Here is a 24,955-nt window from a genome sequence, read left to right on the forward strand (position 1 = left end):
AATAGCACATTAGCTGGTAATGATAGGTTTTATGCTTCTTTTGGAAACTAATTTTAAAGTAAACTAGTGATGACTTTTTTTTATATTGGCTAATTAGTGTTGTTTAACTAAAAAAAATAATTCAATTTTATACCTTAACCGGTCAAAGTTGCCATATGGCAACAAAAAATATCTCAAAAACTACTAATGTCAGCAAAAAAAAATTATTGATTATTACTCGGATACACAAAATGTATCTTAAAATAAAAAATGAAACTTTTTCTTCTATTTTTCTAGTACTGACCTGTAAAGGGTTAAGTATATCCCACATGACCATATTGACTTTTATAATGAACTACAGGTATATGCAGCGCAAAAACCGCATGAATGATGGCATACTCGTATTTTCTTGATGGCATACTCGTATTTCCAAAAAAGTTTAAGCTTCAGGATTTGTTTTGCGGGAGTTATATTCTGAGTTGATTTTATATGTAATTGCAAACTTACTTTTTTATTTAGCATGTTATTCACTACAAAACCCACATCATACGCACCCCAAAAACCACATTAGTTTTTCTTTATCATCCAATAATTATTCTTAAAATTGCATATAATTATTATATATTCTTGATATACATATATAACTATACCACATGTAGCAGTTTTATAAGATTTACTTGTATTTGTTTTATATTACTGTTAGAGCAACTACTGTTAAACCGACAAGTCTTCAGTTGTCCAGCTAAGAGTCGTCATCTAGTCAAGGAATTCCATCAAAAAAAAAGAAAAATACTGTTATGTGATGAAACAGTGTCGTCAAAAATTGGTGTTACCAATGAAGCCTTGAGCATTGAATTCATGCAGCAGGACAAGTTTGATAGAGCATATAATTGCATAGAGACTCCTGAAGAGGCATCAGTTTCATCCAAAGCTAAAGACATTTTCAGTTAAGTTGCAAGCATTAATGAAAAGAAAGAACTATTAGAAAGAACAATATACTTTCTATTTTCTATGTTCTTTTCTGAACATTGAGCACTAATTTTGAAAAATTAGTAAACACAGTTTACATCCAATTTAAAAAACTTATTGCAAATAATAAGTATTTAAGATTTGAATAATAAATAGTATGGTTTGTTACAAATCATTATATTATATACTAATTCATAACATGTTATGAACTCATGATATATACTCAAAAAGTTAGGAAACTTTTTTGTCGGACTTTTTTAGTTACCGCTTTATTATAAACGTTTAGAAAAATCCCGTGGGATCTGAGCGGCACAATTTTACGTCACCCTCAGATAAACAAAACAAACTCGTAAGTTACGGAGACTGGCCTTAAACTACATGAAACCATCAATTCTCTCCTGTAATGACCAATCTATTTTACGATATTTATTTAAAACTTTAACAATCATTTTTTAAGTCAGACTCACATCTTCTTGTTGGAATTCGGAAGCATCTTATAAAGCTGTGTTTATTTTTATATGAAACTGTACAAGTTGGAAAACCACAATTCCTGCCGTCAAAACTTGTTTGTAGTTTAAAACCACAATTCCTGCCAGTCAAAACTTGTTTGTAATCGTAAAACTTCAACTTTATATATATATATATATATATATATATATATATATATATATATATATATATATATATATATATATATATATATATATATGTATATATATATAAAGGTGAAGTTTAGCCTAAACCAATCATTTTTCACTCTAGTTGACGCAACTTCGCCAAGTGGATGGATACAACTGGATAGACTGTACCAAAAACATCATGTAACGTGTTCTAAGATAATTTGAACATGCAGGAGCTTGGTAAATGAATAAGTAAAAAAACTTAACATACGGATACAAAAATCTACCGCCTTATACACAGCGCTGTACTTCTGAAAACAATGCCAGAATTATGAACTAAAAAATTAATATATTTAAGTAAATATTTAGGTTTTAATTAGTTTTAAATTGTATTGTACATTCTAGTATATGTGTATTACATCTTTTTGAAATATTTACTTTTCATCTTTACAATATTAAATACTCATCTGATATTCAGCTTAAATAACATTAATTTAGTCCATATATTTAAATATTTTGTAACCATTTTACAGCAAATTAGCCTTTTTCAAAATTACTGATAAGAAGTGTCTCGAAGACATCTGATAGGTAGTAGTCTCAATGACTAATTTGAGATGCCTAAAAGAAGTTAACATTACATTTCAGACGTCTAAAAGAAGTTAACATTACAGCCGTCTTTAAGATTACTAATTTGAGGTGTCTCAAAGACATAAATTAAGACTAAATGATGGCAACCTCGAGATACCTTTTAGCTGGCATTTAGACACAAGTCTGAGACGTTGAAATGTCTAATAGACGTCTTGGTGCGCACTGGGTAATTCAGTCTTTAATTACTTCTTTAATGCCAATTGCCGAACATGAACCCAGCCGGCACAAGTCGCCTATTAGACGTCTATTTTGCTACTTATTCTTCTTTAGACGTCTGAGACAGTTTTGAGACATCTTAAAAACATCTTAAATAAAGATGTCTGAGAAATCTTTATTTAAGATGACTGGTAGAGGTCTTAAAAATGTATTCACTCTTGCGTCTTAAAAAAATCATATTTTCTACGTCTTCAAGACGTTTAAAATTTAGACGTCTTGAAGTAAATTATTTCCATTCATTATTTCATTCAAATTTGAACAAGTATAAAAGAAACGGCAGCCATGTTTTTAAATAGATAAGTTTTTGAAGTAAAATTGTGTTCTAATTAGATCACATCTTTACTTCGTATCAACTTGATTGAAATATTTTTTAAAGTCATTATTTTATTTTGCAAACATATAATATATTATATGTATTACAATAAATATATTTATTCACTAATATTATTATTTTAGCTATCTATTAAGATTTTTATCTGAATTTCTTGGGTCTTCTTTGAATCACAACTTCGACGTAATGGCTCGACGTAAATGGGATAATAAAATATATATGAAGAGGTACATGAGACAGTATAGATCATGCAAACGTGCAAAACTTCTAACAAATGATTTAGAATTGGACAATACTAGTATTGTTTCACTGACAGAATGTTTTACTGAAGACAATGCTATAAAAAATAATGAGGAAACTGTTGATTTTTATATTTTAGAAGGTGAAACTAATGTAAATCCATCAACAGAATCAAAGTATATTGATAAAGGTAAAAAATGTGATTCGATTTATGAATTTTCATTTGATATTTTTCAAAAAGAATTAGGTACATGGGTTTCTAATTGCAATGACTCACGCTCCAGAATTAATAACCTTCTTAAACTTCTTTCTTCTAACGGTCATCCACTTTTGTCACAAGACGCAAGAACACTATTAAAAACGCCTAGAAAAACTAACGAACAAGAAAAGTATGGTGGAAAGTATGTTTATTTTGGAATTTATGCTGGTGTTCAAAGAGAAGTTTTAAAAAATATTGCCTATTTTCAAAATAATAAAAAGCTTGACTTACAAATCAGTGTTGATGGTCTTCCCTTGTTTAAGTCAACAAGTGTTCAGTTTTGGCCTATACTTGGGCGCTTTGATAAATCTGATGTGTTTTTAATAGCTTTATATTGTGGACATAAAAAGCCAAATTGTTTAAATGATTTTTTGAATGACTTCATAAAAGAATTAATTACTTTAGGAGATAAGGTAGTTATAAGTAGAACAGAGTTTTACATATCAATTAAAAATATTGTTTGTGATGCTCCAGCACGATCTTTTTTAAAATCAATTGTAAACCACACTGGCTATCATTCATGTGAAAGATGTACAGTTGTTGGTAGTTATGAGCAGCATAGAGTTGTTTTTAATTCTAACTCTTGTTATAACTTGAGAACAACAGAAAAGTTTAACAATTTTCAATATAAAAATGATCACCAAAAATCACTTACACCTCTTGTAAATGTGCTAACATCTTGCATAGATCAATTCACACTAGATTATATGCATCTTGTATGTCTTGGAGTAGTCAAGCGATTATTAACTTTTCTGAGAAATGGACCGAACATATGTAGATTGTCAAAAAGTCAAATTGATCAAATAAATTTAAATTTAATGCGAATACATGGTAAAATGCCATCCGAGTTTGCTCGCCAACCACGCTTGTTAAATGATCTTGATAGTTGGAAAGCCACAGAGCTAAGGCAATTTATCTTATATACTGGCCCAGTGGTATTAAAAGGAGTGATACATAAAAAAATGTATGAACACTTTCTTTGTCTTCATATTGCAATTCGTTTTTACTGCAGTTCAGAGAAAGAAGTTCGTGAAAAGTTTCATAACTTTGCAAGAGACCTTTTGATTTATTTTGTTCAAAATGCTAAAGTTATTTATGGACCAGCATTTACTGTGTATAATGTGCATAGTCTAGTTCATTTACATGAAGATATCAAGTATACAGGCTGCTCACTTGATGAAATATCATCTTTTCCATTTGAGAATTATATGCAGAAACTAAAGAAGATGGTAAAGAATTCTAATAATCCTATAGGACAAGTTACAAAACGGCTTTATGAGTTTGAAAATAATATTCAACATAAAACAGAAAAAGGTATACATGCTGTTATTGCACTAAGACAAAAAGATTCTTTTTTTATGATAGATAACTTTAAAAAAATTGCTATGGTTACAGACATTGTTAATGATAAATACTTCTGTAATGTTTTTAAGCTTAAAAAGTTGGAAAGTTCTTTTCAAAAGCCATTAGATTCCAAGATTATACAAGTGGCCTATATCAGGGATATTACAAAATTGGATGTTCAGTCGATTGTTCTTTCAAAGCTTGATTTAAACCATAAAACTGTGTTTATGCCTTACCGTCAAGGGGGAGTAATTTATCCATTGTTGCATTTATCTAATTAACCTAAGAATGAAATATTAAACAATTTTTTATGAATATGTTTTAATCTTTTATTAATTGTTATATTTGTTAGATTTTTTGTGTTTTTTTTTTAATTCTTTATTTTTAGATTATTCTAGTTTATTGGGTATTAGTTGCTTATATTTAGGCGGCTCATGTTTGACCAAAGTTAATTTTATTTAGTCAATACCCTAATTCAATGTTTTAAAATAATAATATTTTATTTAAAACTATTATATATATATATATATATATATATATATATATAATGTATTGTATTGTTATAATTATTATTATTTTTGATATTTGCATAAATATTTCATTGCATTAAAATTATTTAAACCTTTTAATTATATTTTATTGCATAATATTATATTTAATATTTAATGTCTTTGGCTTCCTTAATATAATTGGTGTCAAAATTCTAAATGAGTCTGATGTATGGAAATACTAATAGCATTTCAATTATTTTAACTCATGAAATTCCTTTATTACAACAACGTTTTTTATTGTTTTTTTAAACTGTATAAAATGAGAATTTTTAGATAACTCATATGTTGAGAAAAGTTTTACTTAAAAGTAACTTTTATTTGTTTTTTTTTTTTGTTTTTATTTATTGTTATATATATATTAAATAAAATATTATAAATCTCCTTTCCTTGTGATTTATTATTTTTAATATTTTGTTTGCCTTTTTTTTAAAAATCAATTTTACAAATAGTAATAAAAATATCAATAATAATAATTATTATTATTGTTTTTATTGATATTCATCTTTTTGTTATCATTGATATTATTCTTATTATTGTTATTATTATTAAAATTTTGGATTCTATTATAATTGATTCCAGGTTTCAAAATGTCTATTTCAAACTAGGGAAATTAATTTATTCAGGGATGTAAAGTCTGGGGAACACTATTATTTACATATACCCTGAATATTATTGTTTATTATTGTTATTAGGTATTAACATATTATAGTTGATAGATTTTTTTATTTTAATAATATTTTTATTTTATATTATTTATTATTAATTTATATATTTTCATATATTTATATTAAAATTTGAATTTGTTATTTCTCACAGGTTTTCTTTTTTATCAAGTTTTTGAATATTTGATCACTTTGTTTGATCTAATATGTGGTCACTCTGTGTGAGGAAAGAACACTCTAGAGTAATTGAAGATGTTGTTCCTCATAGTTGGATTGAAGGAGGTGTATTGCGTTGGCCACCAAAAGGATTTTCAGGGAAAAAAGCAATGAATAAAAATTTTCTTCCAAGTCATAATTGGTTATCTTTTCTAATTTTAAAAATAAAGTTGACACATGGTTTGTTACTTAAATTTAGTATTTTTATATTTACTTAATTCAAACATAATATAACATCAAGGCCAGATTAGCTGTTTTGTAGGCCTGGGCAAAACATAATCTTAACTTTACAGAGGGAAAATCAGTCAAAAAATCATCTAAAACTATGAATCCATTTAATTTTTTAATTTCTTTCAGTTTTAAATATGTTTTATCATTGGTTTAAAAAAAGTGATTTTGTCTTTTAGATTAAAAGATTTTAGATTCAAGTTTTGTAGGCACAATTTCCCTCGTGGGCCTGGGGCAAATGCCCCATCTGCACTGTAGATAATCTGTTTGAATAATATGTTAAAACTTTGAACATGTTATGGTATGTAATACATTTGATAGTTGTATTAATTTAATAGTTTGTAAATGCTTTGTAGCTGATAAAACTGAGTGCACAACTTGCGAGTATACAACTCAGGATGAAAGAAGAGAGGAGAAAGAAAAGGATGGCAATGAGATTGAGTGTCAAGAAGTTGGAATTGATTTACCGGTGTTTCATGATGAGAAAAATTCAAAACGTTTTAGATATAATGATACTTCATACCGAAAGCGAAAAACACATTCAACAAGTGATTTTGATGATTGCGATGATGACTCAACGTTGGAATCACCATCTTTTAAAAAGTTTTCAAAACAAAAAAGTTCTGTGATAAATAGTAATTCAATTATTAAATTTAAACATAATCTCTACATCATTATGGAAAGTTAAAATAGTAGTGGAGTCTACAATTCCTACACTTCTGGTATTGTACAACTCTAAGCTGTTTTACTGATAACTTTTCTCTTGAAATGGTTTACACTCCTATTGCTCCATTATTGTTTTTTATTTTAATTCTAAAAACTGAACTTATGTTCAGAATTTTCTGCACATGATTTTAAAGCTGATTATATTTTTTTCATTTTAACAAAATTATTTTCTTCAGATGAATTAATTCAAAGTTCAAGTGTAACATATTCTATATCAAATGCAAGTAAGTTTGCGGTGTTTAAGTATTTTAATTTGTCGATTGAATTCGAAAGGTGATTTATTTAATATAACTTTAAATTTATTTATTGTGAGAAAAATTGATAAAATAATTTGTTGGGTGCTAGGAATTATATATTATAATTTTTGATGATAAATAAAAAAAGAACATTAATTTGTTTTTTTTTTAGGTCTTCAACAACAAGTTCTGTCATTTCAAGAAAAAGTTGTTAAATAGATGAGCGATATATCCAAAAATTTATCTATACCAACAACTTCAATTTCTCAACAAACTTTAGAAACTTTGTTTGACTTTGAGTCCATTAAATCAAAAGAGGAGTTTTTCCTGTTTGAAAAAAATATGAAATTGGATTTATTCCTACAGGAAAAAGTAAGAATAATTTAGTATATCGGTAATATTTATGTTTATCGATACACACATGTGTGTGTGTTAGGGCACTAAGATACTGCTACTTTAATGTGACTTTTACTTCTTAGATTGTGCAACTAAAGCAAATAGGAGGGCTGGGTTATAAAGATACTTTCAAGAACATAATGAAACGATTTTTCACCGATTTTGCCATGCGTGAAATGAACATGAATGGTACCGGAAGCCAAAATAAGTTAGCTTTTGGTGGAACAGAGACCTACAAAACAACTTTCAAAGTAGTGACGCTCAAGTTCCCAAAGATGACGGAAAAAGAATTTTATCAAGCTGTTCAGAGCCTCCTTAGAAATGCCCCTGCACGAGCAAAAAAGATAAATGTTGTTTAAAAAATAATATTAACATTGTATGTTTCATTGCAGATATATAGTTCCTTTTACATTTTGGTTATTAATTATATTATACGTAAGAAAATATAAAATATGATTTTAAATAAAATTTAAGTGTCGAATCTGCTTATTATTCAATTCAGTATGTATACTACAAATGCTGAAAGAACGTCTAACAGACGTCTCGGCAAGACGACGTCTTAAGACGTTATTTAGACGCTAACAAATAGACGTCTTAAGACGTTATTTAGACGCTTAGGTCAATTTTCAATTAGAGGTCTAAGAGACATCTAATACTAAACGTCTCAAAGGTGTTAACAGATAGACGTCTTAAGACGTTCTTCAGACGCTTCCTTGAGTTACCGTTAGACATTTAATAGACGTCTTTGTGCCGGCTGGGAATAGTGACCATTTTCTTTTCTTTTCAAACGTGATTATTTTTCAAAAAGGTTTTAATTTTCGTTAAAAAGTAGTGGGTAAACAAATGTATTTACCAAGGAATGGTTACTTAAGGAAATGGAAAAAACTAAATAAATCAATTTTAGAAGATGCTCGAGACGGAGGTGCGGATGAACATCAACAAAACAGTGCATAACCTTAAGAAGAAGCAGTTAGAGATTCTTTTCATATTAGCAGTCAGAATTGTAGCCGCTTACATGTGGAAGAAAATACGGAAGTAGAGTCGAACAATTTACCTAAGTATTCGTCCGACAGTTCTAGCGACAGCGAGTCATTTAATCTAACCACCAGTAAAGAAAACCTCTCAAGAGAGCTGGCAAGCTAATGTCTAAAGTTTAGCTGTTCCCAAGCAGCCGGGAATAGTTTACTCGATATACTTTGAATACATTGCAATACGCTACTCAAAGATGCAAAAACACTTATTAAAGTGGCAAAAGAAGTTCAGTGTATTAGAAAATTGGTGGTATATATTATTTTAGATTAGAATCAGGTGTTAAAAACAATTTTACTGGGTCTGAAAGAGAAATATCATTTAATTTCAGTATTAATAGGGTTCTCTTATTTAAATCAATTATTTGCGAAATAAGTGACCGAAAGATTTTTATTGTGGAATTATACACAGGGGAAAGTAAACTATCAAGTTTGAATGTTTGAAGATTCATATATGCATTTGATATGTCTTGGGGTTGTTAAAAGAATTAAAGATTCTTTTAACAACCCCAAGACATATCAAATGCATATAGGCTATCACAAGCACATGTTTTAAAGATATCTGAGAGGCTTATCGAATTTAGATGTTACATTCCTAATGATTTTGCTAGACAGCCACGATCATTGCTCGTAGTTGAAAGAATGGAAAGCAACTGAATTCAGACAACTTCTTATAAACACTGGACCAGTTTCTTCGAAAAGAATTGTTTCAGAACCTTTCTATAAACACTTTCTTTAATTGTCAATTTCAGCATTTATTCTGGTGCATCCAGATGGTAACTAGCGAAAAAAGCCTTTTACCTTACTGTAAAGAATTACTAAAGATTTTGTGAACAATTGTAAAGAAATTTTTGGTTAAACGTTTACTGTGCAAAACATTAATAGTTTATTGCATATATGTGATGACGTAGAAAAACTCAACTCATTGAACAAAATATCTTACTTAATTTTTGAAAATTATTTGCACAAGCTAAAAAATGTTATAAGGAATGCTAACAATCCATTTGCATAAATAGTAGAGTCATCAATTTTTCCTATAGTGTAGATGTTTCTCTTATGTGTCACAAAATCTATGTGGCTCCAGCAACATTTTTATTGTTTGGTATCAAAATATCTTTTATGGGAAAATTTTTAATTTTCACAGCATAAATTGAGTAAAAATATTGGTTATAATCAAGTTATTTGGAAACGAAAAAATGAGGATGGAGTGTTATTAGAAGAAGAAGGCATGGTTCCACTTTGTTGGCTAGAGGGTAAAGATATTGTCAGATATCCATCAAAGGCCAAAAAAGAACGTGCTTTAAGAAAGAAGCAGATTCCCCAGCAAGATTGGATGTATGGGAAACTTGTACACAGGAAGGTCACAGGTACATTGGTTTATATTTCTTCTAAAGCCATGAAGTATGCTATATTGTTAAGGCTTTGGTTTCAAGCTCAAGTACTCAACTCTTTTTTATGAGAATTATTTTTAGGTAGTTTAGAAAGTTGTGAAAATTGGGCAAGCTCAACATATGCTGCTAGTTTAGATTCTGATGATAATACGGAAGAAGAGGGTAGGCTTTTTGTTAGATTGACAATGACAATGTATTTTTGCTGTCATTTTTATCAACTTCATAAATAATTATTCTATATATTTTCTTCTCTTATAATTGATGATAATGAGATAGTGCCAATTACACAAACAGAAAGGGACAAAGTTGGTAAGAGACATTATTTATGGACAAAATTAAGTTAAACTGAAACGATAATAAACTTTTTAAACTCATTTACGCAGTGTGAGTATTTAAAACCCTTTTCTTTACATAATTAAAGAAGAATTGTGTTTTCCCGATCTAAAAAATGTAAGTTGAAATATTGTCTTTTATGACTTGCATTTTCTGTTTATCATTATCTGTTACCCACACAAAAAATGTGTTTTGTCAGTTTGGATGATGATGAAATGTTTAGCAATAAGCATTGCATAATCTACTGCAAGAGGGCTCAATCCTCAGTGAATGTGGTCTTGATGAAAATGGAGTGGTCAAGTTTAATGTTGTGAATCCTTCTGTGACTGCTATAACCGTGCCTATTTTTTAAAGATGTTGAATAAATATAAAGTTTAACATTGTGTCCCACTCAACAATTGAACCAAAATTGAAGCAATTCGCAACATTTAAAAACATCAGTGCTTCATTCCCTAGAGGTATATGATAGATATATTTGCTTTTTGATTCTAGCACTATATAGAAAGTCAAATAGTTTTTATTTGGGAAAAAATTATTTGAATGTGCAAAAGTCAAATAAACTTAAAAAAGTCAAACAGTCTTGCAAAATTGAATTAGCATGAAAAAACAATGTCATTTAGTAATGTTTCTTTTGTTTAGCACCTCAGTTTCTATGCTCGTCTGAGAATTCTCTTTAAGGGAACACCTTAGGTATTCACTTTAATCATTTTATCCTAATATTTCCATCATAGCATTTTCTTGTATTGAATTGTTTTGCGAAAGTAAAGAAAAACAAGATAGTTAAATATTCTAGTAAAAATAAAAATATACGACATATTTTATTTGATATATATTGAGATATATATTGTTTCTAATATTGTCAGCCTGCCTATGTTTTGATGAATGATTTTTTTTTTTATCTTTTAGCTAGTCTATCAAAGTTCCCACAAAATGAAAACCAATATAGATCTTTAAATGTGTGAATAACAACATTATTTTCATATTGTCTGGTTATGTTTCAACATTAACAAGTAAAGGGTGATCTTTTTGCTGGAATCTTTTTGACAACACTGTTTATGACAGATCACGCGTGCATCGTGTCTTGTGTCATTATCAAACTTGTTAAGTTTGGTCTATAATTTAACCATGAATCGACTTACGAACGAGCAACGCTTGCAAATTATTGAACTTTACCATCAAAATTTATGCTCGGTTAAGAGAGTGCATCGCACACTTCTTCCAATTTATTGGTAGTTTGGTCGGCCTACTGAGGGAGCTTTTCGGAAGCTTGATACTGAATTTCGAACCCAGTTTACATTATTGGACATTAAACCACCAACACGCATACGTAGAGTAAGAACCGAAGTAAATATTGCGGCTGCATCCGCCATGTTAGTGATGACCGTGAAATATCGATTCGCCGCTGTTTGCAGCGATTGGGCCTCTGTTACTCCACTACGTGGAAAATTTTGAAAAAGGATTTGAGTGTAAAACCTTATAAGAAACAGGTGGTGCAAGAATTGAAGCCACACGACCTTCCACAACGTTTAACACTTGGTGAATGGATGCTGGCAAAGTTGGAGGAAGATCCATATTTTTATCGAAAAATTGTGTTCAGCGATGAAGCTCATTTCTGTTTGAATGGATACGTTAACGAGTAAAGTTGCCGCATCTGGCGTGAAGACCAGCCAGAAGCATTGCAAGAGCTACTAATGCATCCCAAAAAAGTCACTGTTTGGTGTGGATTATGGGCCGGTGCACAGTGGGCCATGATGTGCCAAACGTCAAAATTATTTTCATTCAATTTTTATATAAAAACTGCTATCAATCAACGTAACATATTGATTTACATAAAAACATAAGGATTGTTAATCAAAAAATGCGCCTTCACTAAATTTTTTTAATTTGAAGTTGTCACCCTGAACAATATTTTAGGCGGTCAAGCGCTTTTCTTAAAAAGTTTAGAAAAATATTTTTTTTATATGCTATGCCATTTAATGTTAGCTAATTTATATTACTACGAATTTGAATTATAGTTTTAATACATATATTGGCTATCAATTAACATTTTTGTTAATCTTCTTGAACGTATTTGACTCATTTTATAATCAATCGAAGATTTTGTGTTTAATTGTTGAAATAGTTGCGTTTTTTTTGCTTATACTATGCTTATATTTTTTCGGCCATGTTTGGCTAGGATTTTTTATGGCTGATATTCACTGAAAAAAATATATTTAATGAGTTAAAAACAGTTTTGGTTGCAGATACTTGCAGATGTTGAATATGTAACTAAAACATTACCCATGATTTTATGCCGTGACAACTGTCAATAAAACTTTTTTTTTTATATTACTATATATTATTGATTATACAAAAACCTCATATAAATAGGTTGCTTAGATATTGTTAGTAAATTAATCTCCAACAATATTTAACTTATATAATATTAGATTATGAAAAATATATTAAAGCATATAGTTGCAAATAATAGTAGGTTAGCAGAGTATTGATCCATTTCAGCAACTTTTCTATACTTAGATCTCTAAGAAACCTCATCAAAGTTTAAAGTAGGCCTACCAATAGGAGTGGTGACAATTGTTGAAGTAGCAGGTGGATCTAATTGATCATAAATTGTTGGATCTTGTATAGACATATTATTGGATTTAATGCAGTTGTATATATAATGGTACTTCATTGTTATATTATTATTTATTCTAAAAATAGAATATATATATATATATATATATATATATATATATATATATATATATATATATATATATATTCTATTTTTAGATATATATTCCAATTTATTAGAGACTTTTGATTTTATAACAAGCAAAATTGAAACTGGTAACAATATTGATATAATATTTTTGGACTTTGTATAAGCCTTTGATTCAGTTTCTTTATCGAAATTATGCTGCAAGCTATATGGTTATGGTTTTCAATCCTATATCCTACAATGGTGTAAATCATTTCTTAGTAATAGAAAACAACGAGTAGTTCTGGGTGAATTTGTTTCAGATTGGCAGGAAGTCACAAGTGGAGTTCCCAAAGGTTCTGTCCTCGGTCCACTTCTGTTTATCATATTCATAAATGACTTAAAAGTAAACATACTAAATAAATTAGAATTATTTGCCGATGATACAAAAATAATGTCAGTAGTTAATAATGATAGTAACGCCAACGCTCTTCAAGAAGACTTAAATAAGTTATTAGATTGGTCGAATAAGTGGTCTATTAAATTCAACAGAGAAAAGTGTAAAACAATGCAAATTGGGAACTTGAACCCTCGATTTAGTTACAAATTAGGAGATCACATTTTGCAAAAAACAGAAGTTAAAAGAGATTTAGATGTGATAATATCAAATGACCTTAAATGGGAAAATCATGTTATCAGTGTAGCAAATAAGGCAAACCGAACATTAAGTTTTTAAAACACGGATTCAAATACCTTGATGTTTCCAAATTAAAATTATTATACAAGTCAACTATTAGGCCGCAGCTTGAATATGCAGCATCTGTATGGAGCCCATATTGTACTAAAGGTATTAAGAGACTCAAAAATGTACAGCGTAGATCGAGAAGGATTGAATCACTGAATGGTGTTTGTTATGAAGAAAGGAGAAAAATATTGGGTTTACCAACCTTACAAGAAAGGAGAAGAAGAGGCGACTTAATAGAGATGTTTAAAATATTAAATTCAGGTGATTATATTAGATTTGAAGAGTCTTTGAGTTTTTATAACAGCATGTCCAGATATCGTCATAATAAAAGACTTCATCGACAATATACTAAGAAATTATGCAGGTATTATTATTTAACAAACAGAGTGGTCGACGATTGGAATTTACTGTCACAGGATGCAATCGATTCTGCAAACAAAAACACGTTCAAAAATAAAATAGAAAAAATTTTGAACTTTTGATACCAAACTCTATTTACGAACTTTTATTTTATTTACGAAATTTTACATTTAACGGCTGTTACAGTCAAAGCTCTACGTTGTTTTGACTCACCAAACTTAAATAGTTTGTACAGCAAACTTTTATATTATATTATATTCTTTTTTTATATTCCATCTTATATGTCTACTGATGAAGCTTTGGTCCTTATTTTAGATTGTAATTTGACAAAGGCATCTTATCAACTGATGAGAAACAAAGCTGATGAAAAGAAATGCAATCTCTACCCAGTATATAATAATGTTAGAGTGGCAAAAAACGATGCTATCCTAAAAAAATTAGCGTAACTGACTATTCTGCTAGTGTTCCACTTCAAGATCTACTGGATCACACTACAACAAGGCTTTTGGAGACACAGACAGGTGTTTTAAATGAAAATAAGTGTTATAGAGTTACTCTTATATACAAAGCTGGTTTTGATAACTCAAGTGGGCATAGTGTTTATAAACAAATATGTAATGATGATGAGTGTACTAGGAATCTGAAGAGTGAGGAGTCTCTGTTTATTACATGCTTTGTGCCTTTAGAGCTCTCATCTATTGTCAATCATAAAAAGATTATTCTTTGGAGAAATTCTAAACCATCATCTACTTTGTACTGTCGGCCTTTGCGATTTAAATTTGTAGAGGAAACTGCAGATCTTTGTAGTGAGGAATTGACATTAAAAAATGAGATTAAACAGCTTACTAATACAAGCTATATCCTACTTAATGGTAAGTCTATTGATGTTGACCATTAAATTGAAATTACTATGATTGATGACAAAGCCCATACTGCATTATCAGATGTAACTGACTCATCACAGTGCTGCTCTCTATGTGGTGTTTGTCCAAAAGAAATGAATGATATTGACAAGGTATATAGAAAATATTTTGTACACAGGTACAACCTAATGTGTATATATACATATGAATTATATATATATATATATATATATATATATATATATATATATATATATATATATATATCCACACCTTTTTATATTTGATTAGTTTAAAATGCATTTTTTTATTTATTACAGGTGTTACTGAAGTTGTACACTCCAAATGGGTTGCAATATGGGATTTCAATTCTACATGCATGGATACGAACATTCGAATGCTTAATCCATATTGCTTACAAATTACCAGTCAAGAAATGGTCATCAAGATTACCAGTTGACAAGCAACAAATTGAAATGCAAAAGAAAAAAATTCAACTTGCTTTTCAAGAGAAGATGGGACTGATTGTTGATAGGCCTAAGGCTAGGGGCTCAGGAACATCTAATGATGGCAACACCTCCAGAAGAGCTTTTCAGAATGAACAATTGTTTTCCGAAATCACAGGACTTAATTTTGAACTTACAAAAATGTTCTACGTTGTTTTGACTTGTATTTCATGTGGTTTTGAGTTTGATACAGATTTATTCAGGGAATACTGTACACATACAGCTAGGTTTTACGTGGAATGCTATCCATGGTACTATATGCCGCAGAGCATTCACAAAATGTTAATTCATGCTCCCAGTGTTGTTGATTACATGACATCAAAAATTGGGCTCTTAAGTGAAGAAACTATATAGGCCCGGAATAAAGATTTTAAAAAGTATGGTAAGTATTTTACACAGATTTATTTAAGCGATTATTTTGTTCTAGTGATCCAGTCATTTCTTCACTAAGAACAATAGTTAGTACTAATAAGAAAGTTTTGCTAGATGGTGTCCTGCATATGTTTAAAAACAGTGTTTAAATGTTCTTATTAAAGATTTTGCATCGCAAATTAAAATTGTCAGTATACTATAATTAAGATAAATTAAAAAATTCCCACGTACATTTATTTGGAACACCATAGCATTAAAAATTCTATTTTTTTAATAACTTGCAGTAAATAAGTCAAGAATCATAATATAATTCCTACAGAAATGTTCAATGTTTAATGTTTAACGTCGTTTTGTCATTAGTTACTAGGCTTTGAATTAGTTACCAGGCTTTGAAAGAGCGCGTTCTGTAAATGCACGCGGTCATTAGAAAGACCTTTTAAGCGAGTTAAAACTTTTCTCCTTTTGGAATTTAATTATTAGTTTAGATATATTACATAAAGAATCATAATAATAAGATAAATAATCATCGTTAAGATCATATTATAATTGAAGTAAGTATAAGAAATAGTTATATATACATTTTTATTAGATAAAGTAGAAAGGATTTAAATTTTTATTAGATAAAGTAGAAAAGATTTAAAGTATAAAGGATTTTAATTTTTTAAATCGTTTATATTTTGTTTGTTTTAGTTTTTCTTTTTGCAGTTTTGTTTTTATTATCTTATTTTTTAGAAGGAAAATAGGGGTATGTATGTTATTTAAAGTTATACTAATGCTATTTCCATAAAATGGTTATTACTACATTGAAATTTCTGTGATGCTATTAACTATTTTTGTTCTATTTTAGAAAATTTAGAAAAATAAATTAAACTTTTGTGCCAACACTGACATGGCATGTCACATGTTATTTCATGGAAAGGTTAAATTTTGTTATGAGGATTACAGTTCTTATGAAAAAAAAAGAAGGTAAAGAGTATTGTATGTAAATATATATTTTGTTTACTTTGAATCTTTTTAAATTTTCTCGCATCATTTTTGAAATTTCTGTTAGCACACGTTTATTGTTTATATATATGCTTTTTTGATATGTATGTGTATGTGGTAATAAGTGCTTTATAGTTGTTTTATCAATGTGTTTTTATAATAATGTAAAGTAAAAATGTGATTAAATATGTATTTAAGGTAAAAATGTGTTTAAAAATGTGTTTAAATATGTATATAAGGTATATATTTAACCTTATATACATATTTAAACACATTTATTGTGTTTATAGGGAAAGCATATAATATCGAAAATTAACTGATCGAAAAAATGATTAATATCGAAAAGTAACTGACCGAAACCCATTTTAATGATTAATATCGAAAATGTGATTTTCAGATTAATATCGAAAAGTTTTTATATCGAAATTCACAAATGCGGAACAATATCGAAAACAATAAAAACGGATAAGATCAAAAACTTATTTTAATGACTGACATCGAAAATGTGATTTTCAGATTAATATCGAAAAGTTTTTATATCGAAATTCACAAATGTGGAACAATATCAAAAACAATAAAAACGGAATAAGATCGAAAACTCATTTTAATGATTAACTTCGAAAATGTGATTTTCTGAATAATAAATGAACAGTGTCATTTGCACGCACAATAAACAGTTTAATTTGCACGTGCTATGAAAATCAATTAGATTGAAAACTTGAAATTTAAAAAAATTTGAGGAAACTCAATACTCCAAAATGTCATTAGAGAACTTATCAAAAAATTATAATGAAACTAAAGGAGAAAGAAAAAATTCAAAAGTTTTTTGGTCTGGTGACTTTGGATACACTAAAGATAAACTTTATAAAGATAAACTGCATCTTAAGTGCCGTTTTTTTACTAGAATGAACTGCAAAGGCAGAGCTTTTATTCATGAAGATAAACTTCAGGTTACAACTGTTCACAGTTGCAATTCAAGAGAAACAGACTTTGAAGTGCTGCTTGCTAAAAGTACTATGAAGAAAAAAGCAGAAGCAACATCTGAAGACCTGCGCTCAATTTTTCAAAACACTGTGAGTGAGTTTCCTGCAGTTGTTTTTGAATCTATTAGTTTTCCTCAAATTATCCCAACTCTTCAGAAAAGGAGATGGCTAAATGAGCCCTTGAACCCAAAATCACCAAAAGAAGCTGCTGAAGTTCTAAATGACAAAGAATGTCATAGCTATGGAGACATTTTTTTTGGGATCTGTTGCAGAACAGGACAACGTAGCTTTGGGCATATGCTAGTTATCAACAAGGCGAAATCGGCCAAAGTGTGTTTTGTTGATGGAACATTCAGGTATTTATGTGTATGCATTTTACTTGTTCAAAGAAAAAATCTAGGGGGCTGTCCATTAATTACGTCAACAAACTTTTGGCAATTTTTACCTCACCCCCTCACCCTTGTCAACAATTTGTCAAATTTCCAGAGACACCCCCCATCCCCACTCCTCTAAAATAACATGAATTTTTGATAACTCCTCACCCCCCACCTAAATAAAGACGCTACGCTACAAACGCAGCCTAATTTTTATTTTTTTGAGTAATGAAATTTAAAAAACAAAAAGTAACAGTTTGCGTCAAATTTATTTGACCTCCTCCCCTCACCTTTGTCAACAATTGTCAAAAAAAGTTCAGAACCCCCCTTTGTTTTTTTGATGTAACTTATGGACAGCCCCTAGACGAAAAAATTGATATAATAAAAACGTAAGGTAGAACACTTTTATTTACAGTTGTAAGTTATAGTTACAATTATTGTACTTCCAGCATAACACCACGCATGGAGGAAAGCAAGTGGTATCAACTCTTAATATCTTCTGTTGAGTATTCAGAAGTGCTTGAAGATCCTATTCCAGATGAGTATCAGATGAAATTTGATCCTGATAACCCTCACCTTTGGCGCACATCTGTTCCAGCTGAATGTGCTTTAATGACATCCAAATCAGAGGCTCTATATAAGCCTGTTTTTTCCAAAATAAAAGAAGATTTCTCTCCAGCCACCATTATGTCAGATTTTAAACGAGGAGTACAGAATGCTCTAAGAACAACTTGGAGTGAAAGTATGGTGAATGGTTGCAGGTATAAATTATTAATTTGTTATTACTGTCCCAGTTTCCAAGTTATCAAAGTTTCTCATAGTTTGTTATCAATTAATGATCTCCTTTAAATCCTTATCTTTAGGTTTCATTTTGAAAATGCAATCACCAAGCAATTAGCAATTCTTGGTCTTCAGAGGGAATGCCGCCACCAAATTCAAGTAAAGAAGTGGGCACGAAAAGTTATGGCACTTTGTCTCCTTCCTGCAAACAAGATCTTGGTTGCTTGAGGATCTCGAGTTATTGAGATTGCAACATTCAGTGGCGAAATCAAAAGCAAACTACTTGCTTTTAAAATGTATTTTGAGAGGTATTGGCTCAATATAGTGACCCCAGAAGGGTTCAGTGTTTATGGCTTGAATCACAAAACCAATAAGAATGCAGAAGGTCTCAATAGACGTCTGAAAACAAATATGGATAATCAACATAAAGGATTTCGGCAGTTTATGGAATTGCTTAATCAGCATGTAATAGTGTATACAACTCAAAAACATCAACAGCTTGCCTGCAATCAGCCAGTCCGCCGTGACCAACGCGACTATAACGCAATTGAAAAAAATGCGTTGTTTTGAGAAAAACCTTTGAGACGGAGTTTGGACAACTGAGAGATTCCTATCAAAAGTATCATATCTCTTTCAAAACTTCAAAGCTATATAAGATAATTTTTCAAGTTTTTGTATAACACTTTTTATTTATCAACCTTCTTTAACTTTTTTACCAAATTAATCAACTTAACTTTGTTTAATAGGCCTTTTTCTATGAAATATGGAAAATTGTATTTAAAGTATCTAAACAATTTTAGTGCTTTGGATGAAAACTCAATAGACGAGCTTGGTGAGAATCTTCCTTTGGAAACTTCCACTTCAACATAGTCACCGAAGTACTTCAGCAAGTTGTCAATCGTTTGTATGAGTCTGAAAGTCTCATACAAACGATTGACAAGTGACACTTTTCAGTCTTTCAATAATTTTCAATTAAAAAAACAGCACCAAAATGGGCCTCTTTTGCCAGAGTTAAAAACAAAAAAACAGTTTTCAATCATTATTAAAGATGGACTTACTGTTGCAACAAAAGAAAGAGATGCTTGTATTAAAATTTTTTTAGATGTTGCTAAAGTGTGTAATATTGTAGAGGAACATGATGGCAAAGTAACTGTTGTATATAAATTTTTTTTAACAATTCAGGATTTTTTAAGTATCCAATGCCATCATCTGATCTTAATATTTTTAGAGTTTCTAATCTTTCCTCTAACCTATACAAAGCAGATGTATCAGAAATATTATTGAAGTTTGCTCGGCTGCCATATAAAAAAGAATCTTATGTTGTTTATCCAATTTTACACATTTGACCACATCTTGATAAAGCTGTTGTTTTAAAACGACCCTTTTAATTCTATTACATTTTCTTTGTATTACAGTAATAAAAATAAGTACTTTACTTGATTTACCATTTTTACTTGCTTTAATATTACCAATTAAATTATAATAAAGTATAGTATATATATAATAAATTATAATATATATAATAAATTATAATATATATATAATAAATTATAAAATACAGCTGCGGACAAAACTATGTGAACGATTGCAAATAGTTTTTTTTTAATGAAATTTTCAATGTCTTAAAATAAGTTTATAGTTAAATACTATATATGGTTGGATAGAGCGTTTTTTGCTCTATAAGACTGTGTAAAGTGTATTCTCTAATAATTTGTTTAAAATTAAACATATCTAAATGTTCAAAAAGCATCAAATATTTTGCGCGACAAAACCACGTGAACGATTTATAAAAGCGTCATTTCTGATGCAAATTATATTATATTCACATCGAAATCAGTGCTTTTAAAAATCGTTCATGTGGTTTTGGTATTCTAAGAACTTACAATCATTTAAATTTCTCAAGATTATTCTGTTTAACATCAAAAAATTAAAAAAATTAAACTATAATGGTTCGTCAAACTGATTCAAAAATTGAAAGCTTGGTTTTGCGTTTGCGCAAAGAAGAAAAATGGTCCATTGGGCAAATTGCAGCTCATGTGAAGATGTCAAAAGGTGGAATACATAAAATTATACACCGAGAAAAGAGCAAAAAGATCGTTAAGAAAGGTGGTCGTCCACGTATTACGGATAAGCGGTAATATTCCTTTAACTTTATTTTTTTTAATATTGTATCTTAATAATATTAATGTTAATGTTAATTTTAATGTTTAACATTTTATTTCTTAGTACTGATCGAAAAATTGTGCGAAAATCTCTTGAGAATCCACATTTGACAGCCCCTGAAATTCGTCTGCAAACAGGCATGGAAAACGTAAGCACACGAACGATTCAAAGGCGTTTAAACGAAGGAGGTCTTTATGGGCGCAGACCTGCAAAAAAACCATTCCTTAAGCCCAGGCACGTCAAAGATCGCCTACAGTTCGCTAAAGATCACTTAAACTGGACGGTTGAAAATTGGAAAAGAGTTTTGTGGTCGGATGAAAGTAAATTTAACATGGTTTGCAGCGACGGTCGAGGTTATGTTAGGCGTCCAGTAGGTAAAAGATTTGCAAAAGAGTATACAATAGGAACTGTAAAATTTGGGGGTGGCAATATAATGGTTTGGGGGTGTTTCTCCTGGGCTGGTATTGGTCCGTTGTACCGTGTAAACGGTATAATGGACCAACTACAGTACAGGGAAATATTATCTAATCAAATGTTGCCACACGCTTTAGAAAAAATGCCTCACAATTGGGTTTATCAACATGATAATGACCCTAAACATACAGCTTTGACTGTAAAAAAATTGGCTCATAAATAATAGCATAACGGTTTTGAAGTGGCCTGCCCAATCTCCCGACTTAAATCCAATCGAAAATTTATGGATTGAAGTTGAGCGACGCTTGGGAGGTCGCAAATTTCAAAAACCGGATGAACTTTTTTGAGCCGTACAGTATGAATGGGAAGCATTACCAAAACAGTAACTAGAAACTCTTGTAGAATCTATGCCAAGACGGTGCAAGGCCGTTATCGATTCTAAAGGCTATGCAACTAAATATTAATGTTTGTTTTTTTTTAGAATCTATTATTTGTTGATGTTAGTAAAATTATTCTTTTACGATTGTATAATCGTTCACGTGGTTTTGTCGCGCAAAATATTTGATGCTTTTTGAACATTTAGATATGTTTAATTTTAAACAAATTATTAGAGAATACACTTTACACAGTCTTATAGAGCAAAAAACGCTCTATCCAACCATATATAGTATTAAACTATCAATTTATTTTAAGACATTGAAAATTTCATTAAAAAAAACTATTTGCAATCGTTCACGTAGCTTTGTCCGCAGCTGTATATATAATAAATTACAATATTTTTGTATATATATATATTTACAAATGCAGCATTAAGTCAAATGTACGTGCGTTTTGTAGTTGTTTTTTGTGCACCTTAATTCATGACAAGTAATTGTTTAATTGATGAAACCAAGGAAGAAAACGATCAAATTAGACTGCCTGCTCAAAACTAACTCTCAGTCGATGTATGTACTACTCCTTGCATGTTCTCCCTAACGGTCAGTCGATGTATGTACTGAAGTAACAGGCTTCCTCTCAAAAACATGTGACGTCAATTCGTCGATTTAATGCTGCATTGATATATATTAGTATGCATGTATGTATGAATGTATGTATATATATATATATATATATATATATATATATATATATATATATATATATATATATATATATATATATGTATGTATGTATATATATATATATATATATACATGCATACATGCATACATACATGCTTGCAAACATACATACATACATACATACATGCATACATGCATACATACATGCATACATACATACATACATACATGCATACATGCATACATACATACATACATACATTTGCATACATACATACATGCAAGCATGTATGTATGTATGTATGCATGTATGCAAACACACTCACTCATTAGCCAACCCAATGGCACCACACATACAGCAGAATTCCCAATTGGATTAAAATTCACAAGTTTCAATGAGAAGTTACTCATGTTATTTAATTAATTTACTGTTTTATATTATTCTATTATTTTTTTAATTTTTTAAATTTATTAAAGGATCAAAGCAGAGTGTATATATATTGAATGATTTAGGGACAGTACACATTGATTGAGGGTTGGGGCAGAGTTAGGTTAGGCTTAGAGTAGTTAATCTCCCATTAGGGTAGGGATTCTATCAACTTAAGGTTTAGTTTTATCCTGCAAGAAAAAAAAAATTGTAATTTTTTTTTTCAATATATATATATATATATATATATATATATATATATATATATATGTATATATATAATTTTTTTAAAAGACCATGACACATTACCTAGTTGTAAAATTTCCAGAAGAGGATTCAGTGGAAGTAGTTCCAGAAACATGGTTCTCTTATGAGACTGGGAAGAGTTTTTTTCCAACAAAAATGGATTCAAAAACATTTAGTAATTATGTTTTAAAGATGTTCCCGCCAGGAGACAACTGGAAAATATTTACAGGCATTGCTTTGTGGAAAACAAGCAATTTAAATCTTTAAAAGTATTTGAATAGAGGTTACAAATTCTGAAGATAAATTTTATATTTTTTTATAAAATTTATTTGAAAATTATTTATAGTTTTAGCTGTATTTTTAACGTTTTAGTATTATAACTATCAATATATTCATATTTACAATATTCATTTTAAATGTGTTTTACAAATAACGTTTTTTATACATACATATTGTTTCATTTAGCTGATTACAAAATAGCGCACGATAAAGCCACTTTAGCGTTAGATACTTCAGATCTCAATACTGTTACAGAAACCACAGGGAAAAAAAGAAAGAGAAAGTATATATTATTTTATTTAAAAATTTAACAAAGTTTTATGTTGTTTTTACTATAAGTTCATGTTATTTGATGTTTTAGTCCTTATTTATTTTTCTATGTCATTTTTTTCTAATTTTAAGGGAAATACAAAGAACAGAAATTCTCTATGAAAATGATGAGCTTGATCTTGATTTTTCTCCTAATAAGTATGATTGTTAAGTATATTAAGATGATCAATAATATAAGTATGATTGTTGAATTTAAATAGATGATTGAACATACATAGTGTATAATATATTTACATAGCCTTGCATAAATGTTAATGCTGTTAATAATTGTTATCTTATGGGCTAGGTTGTCACTTCAAGGAACATCAAGTAGCTCTAGAAACACTTGTGCACCAAATGTGAAGTGTAAAATTTTTTCTCCTAGTAATGAGAAGTCGATTTCTTTTTCAATATTTAACAAAAGTTCTGTTTCATTAAATAATTCTTTAGGTTAGTTATTATACTTAATCGAATTAATAATCAATAAATAATAAGTTCAGTTTATTAAAGTTTATCTTACAAATCCGATAAATTTTATTTGTGTTTATATATATATTAGGGGTATTCAAAAAAAGTAAATTTTCAAATCTAAAAAACCATACCCCCTAAATTTGGGGCAAATGTATAAAAAATGAGCCTCAAAAAGTTTGAGCGCTATCGGATCACTTTTGACCACCCCTCAAGCTAATAATTTAGGGGAAAAATGACAGAAAAGTGGCCATTTTCGGGCGTCTTGAGGGAGGGGCTATTTTTTTTTTTTTTTCAAACTTTTTTTTTTTCTGCTATATGTATATAGGCCTATATTTTTGTTTAAAAATATATGGTTTTTTTCCTACCGCTAAAATCATGAAAGTTGGTATTTTTTAAATGTATTTTCTGTTGCGTCTAAAGTTATATACTTATATTTTCGTGCAAATTTTGATAGTTTATAACTTTAAATTTTTCTAATAAATACAGAATGGTACATACAATAAATATCAAAAATGAGTGAAGCACAACTTAGGTCGATGAAAAAGGAACTTTTTATTATAAA

The 24,955-nt window shown here is 29.4% G+C and overlaps 3 protein-coding genes and 3 pseudogenes across 5 annotated transcripts in view; 5 read left to right on the forward strand and 1 right to left on the reverse strand.

Moving 5' to 3' along the window:
* LOC149880876 (uncharacterized) overlaps positions 1-24,955 on the reverse strand; it is a 189,979-nt gene that overhangs the window by 24,891 nt on the left and 140,133 nt on the right. The window lies entirely within an intron of this gene.
* LOC149880882 (uncharacterized) lies at positions 5,602-7,152 on the forward strand. 3 transcript variants are annotated; one of them, XR_016445806.1, is made up of 3 exons: positions 5,602-6,215; positions 6,443-6,564; positions 6,661-7,152. XR_016445806.1 is itself a non-coding variant. In XM_090069375.1 (2 exons), the coding sequence occupies exons 1-2, from the start codon at positions 6,562-6,564 to the stop codon at positions 6,949-6,951; spliced, it is 294 nt and encodes a 97-aa protein (XP_089925501.1). In that variant the 5' UTR covers positions 5,602-6,561; the 3' UTR covers positions 6,952-7,152. The 3 variants fall into 3 exon arrangements, 2 of the variants coding, with proteins under 2 accessions (XP_089925501.1, XP_089925500.1); XM_090069375.1 differs by having other exon boundaries at positions 5,602-6,564; XM_090069374.1 differs by having other exon boundaries at positions 6,443-7,152.
* Positions 8,465-9,085, forward strand: LOC149880883 (uncharacterized; annotated as a pseudogene).
* LOC149880884 (uncharacterized) lies at positions 15,072-15,838 on the forward strand (annotated as a pseudogene).
* On the forward strand, positions 17,645-19,606 carry LOC149880885 (uncharacterized; annotated as a pseudogene).
* Positions 23,386-24,453, forward strand: LOC149880886 (uncharacterized). Its single transcript, XM_090067898.1, is given in 5 exon segments — positions 23,386-23,584; positions 23,800-23,896; positions 24,016-24,081; positions 24,230-24,401; positions 24,403-24,453. Coding segments are annotated over 5 exon segments (585 nt in total).

The sequence above is a fragment of the Hydra viridissima genome, unplaced genomic scaffold (genome assembly GCF_058129835.1).
Source record: "Hydra viridissima isolate aposymbiotic clone 2 unplaced genomic scaffold, HvirCarnegie_v1 scaffold_12, whole genome shotgun sequence".
NCBI lineage: Eukaryota > Metazoa > Cnidaria > Hydrozoa > Anthoathecata > Hydridae > Hydra > Hydra viridissima.

Excerpts from the sequence above, each read along its gene's own strand:
- LOC149880882 (XM_090069374.1), top strand. The coding sequence starts at position 6,562 with ATGGTATGTAATACATTTGATAGTTGTATTAATTTAATAGTTTGTAAA.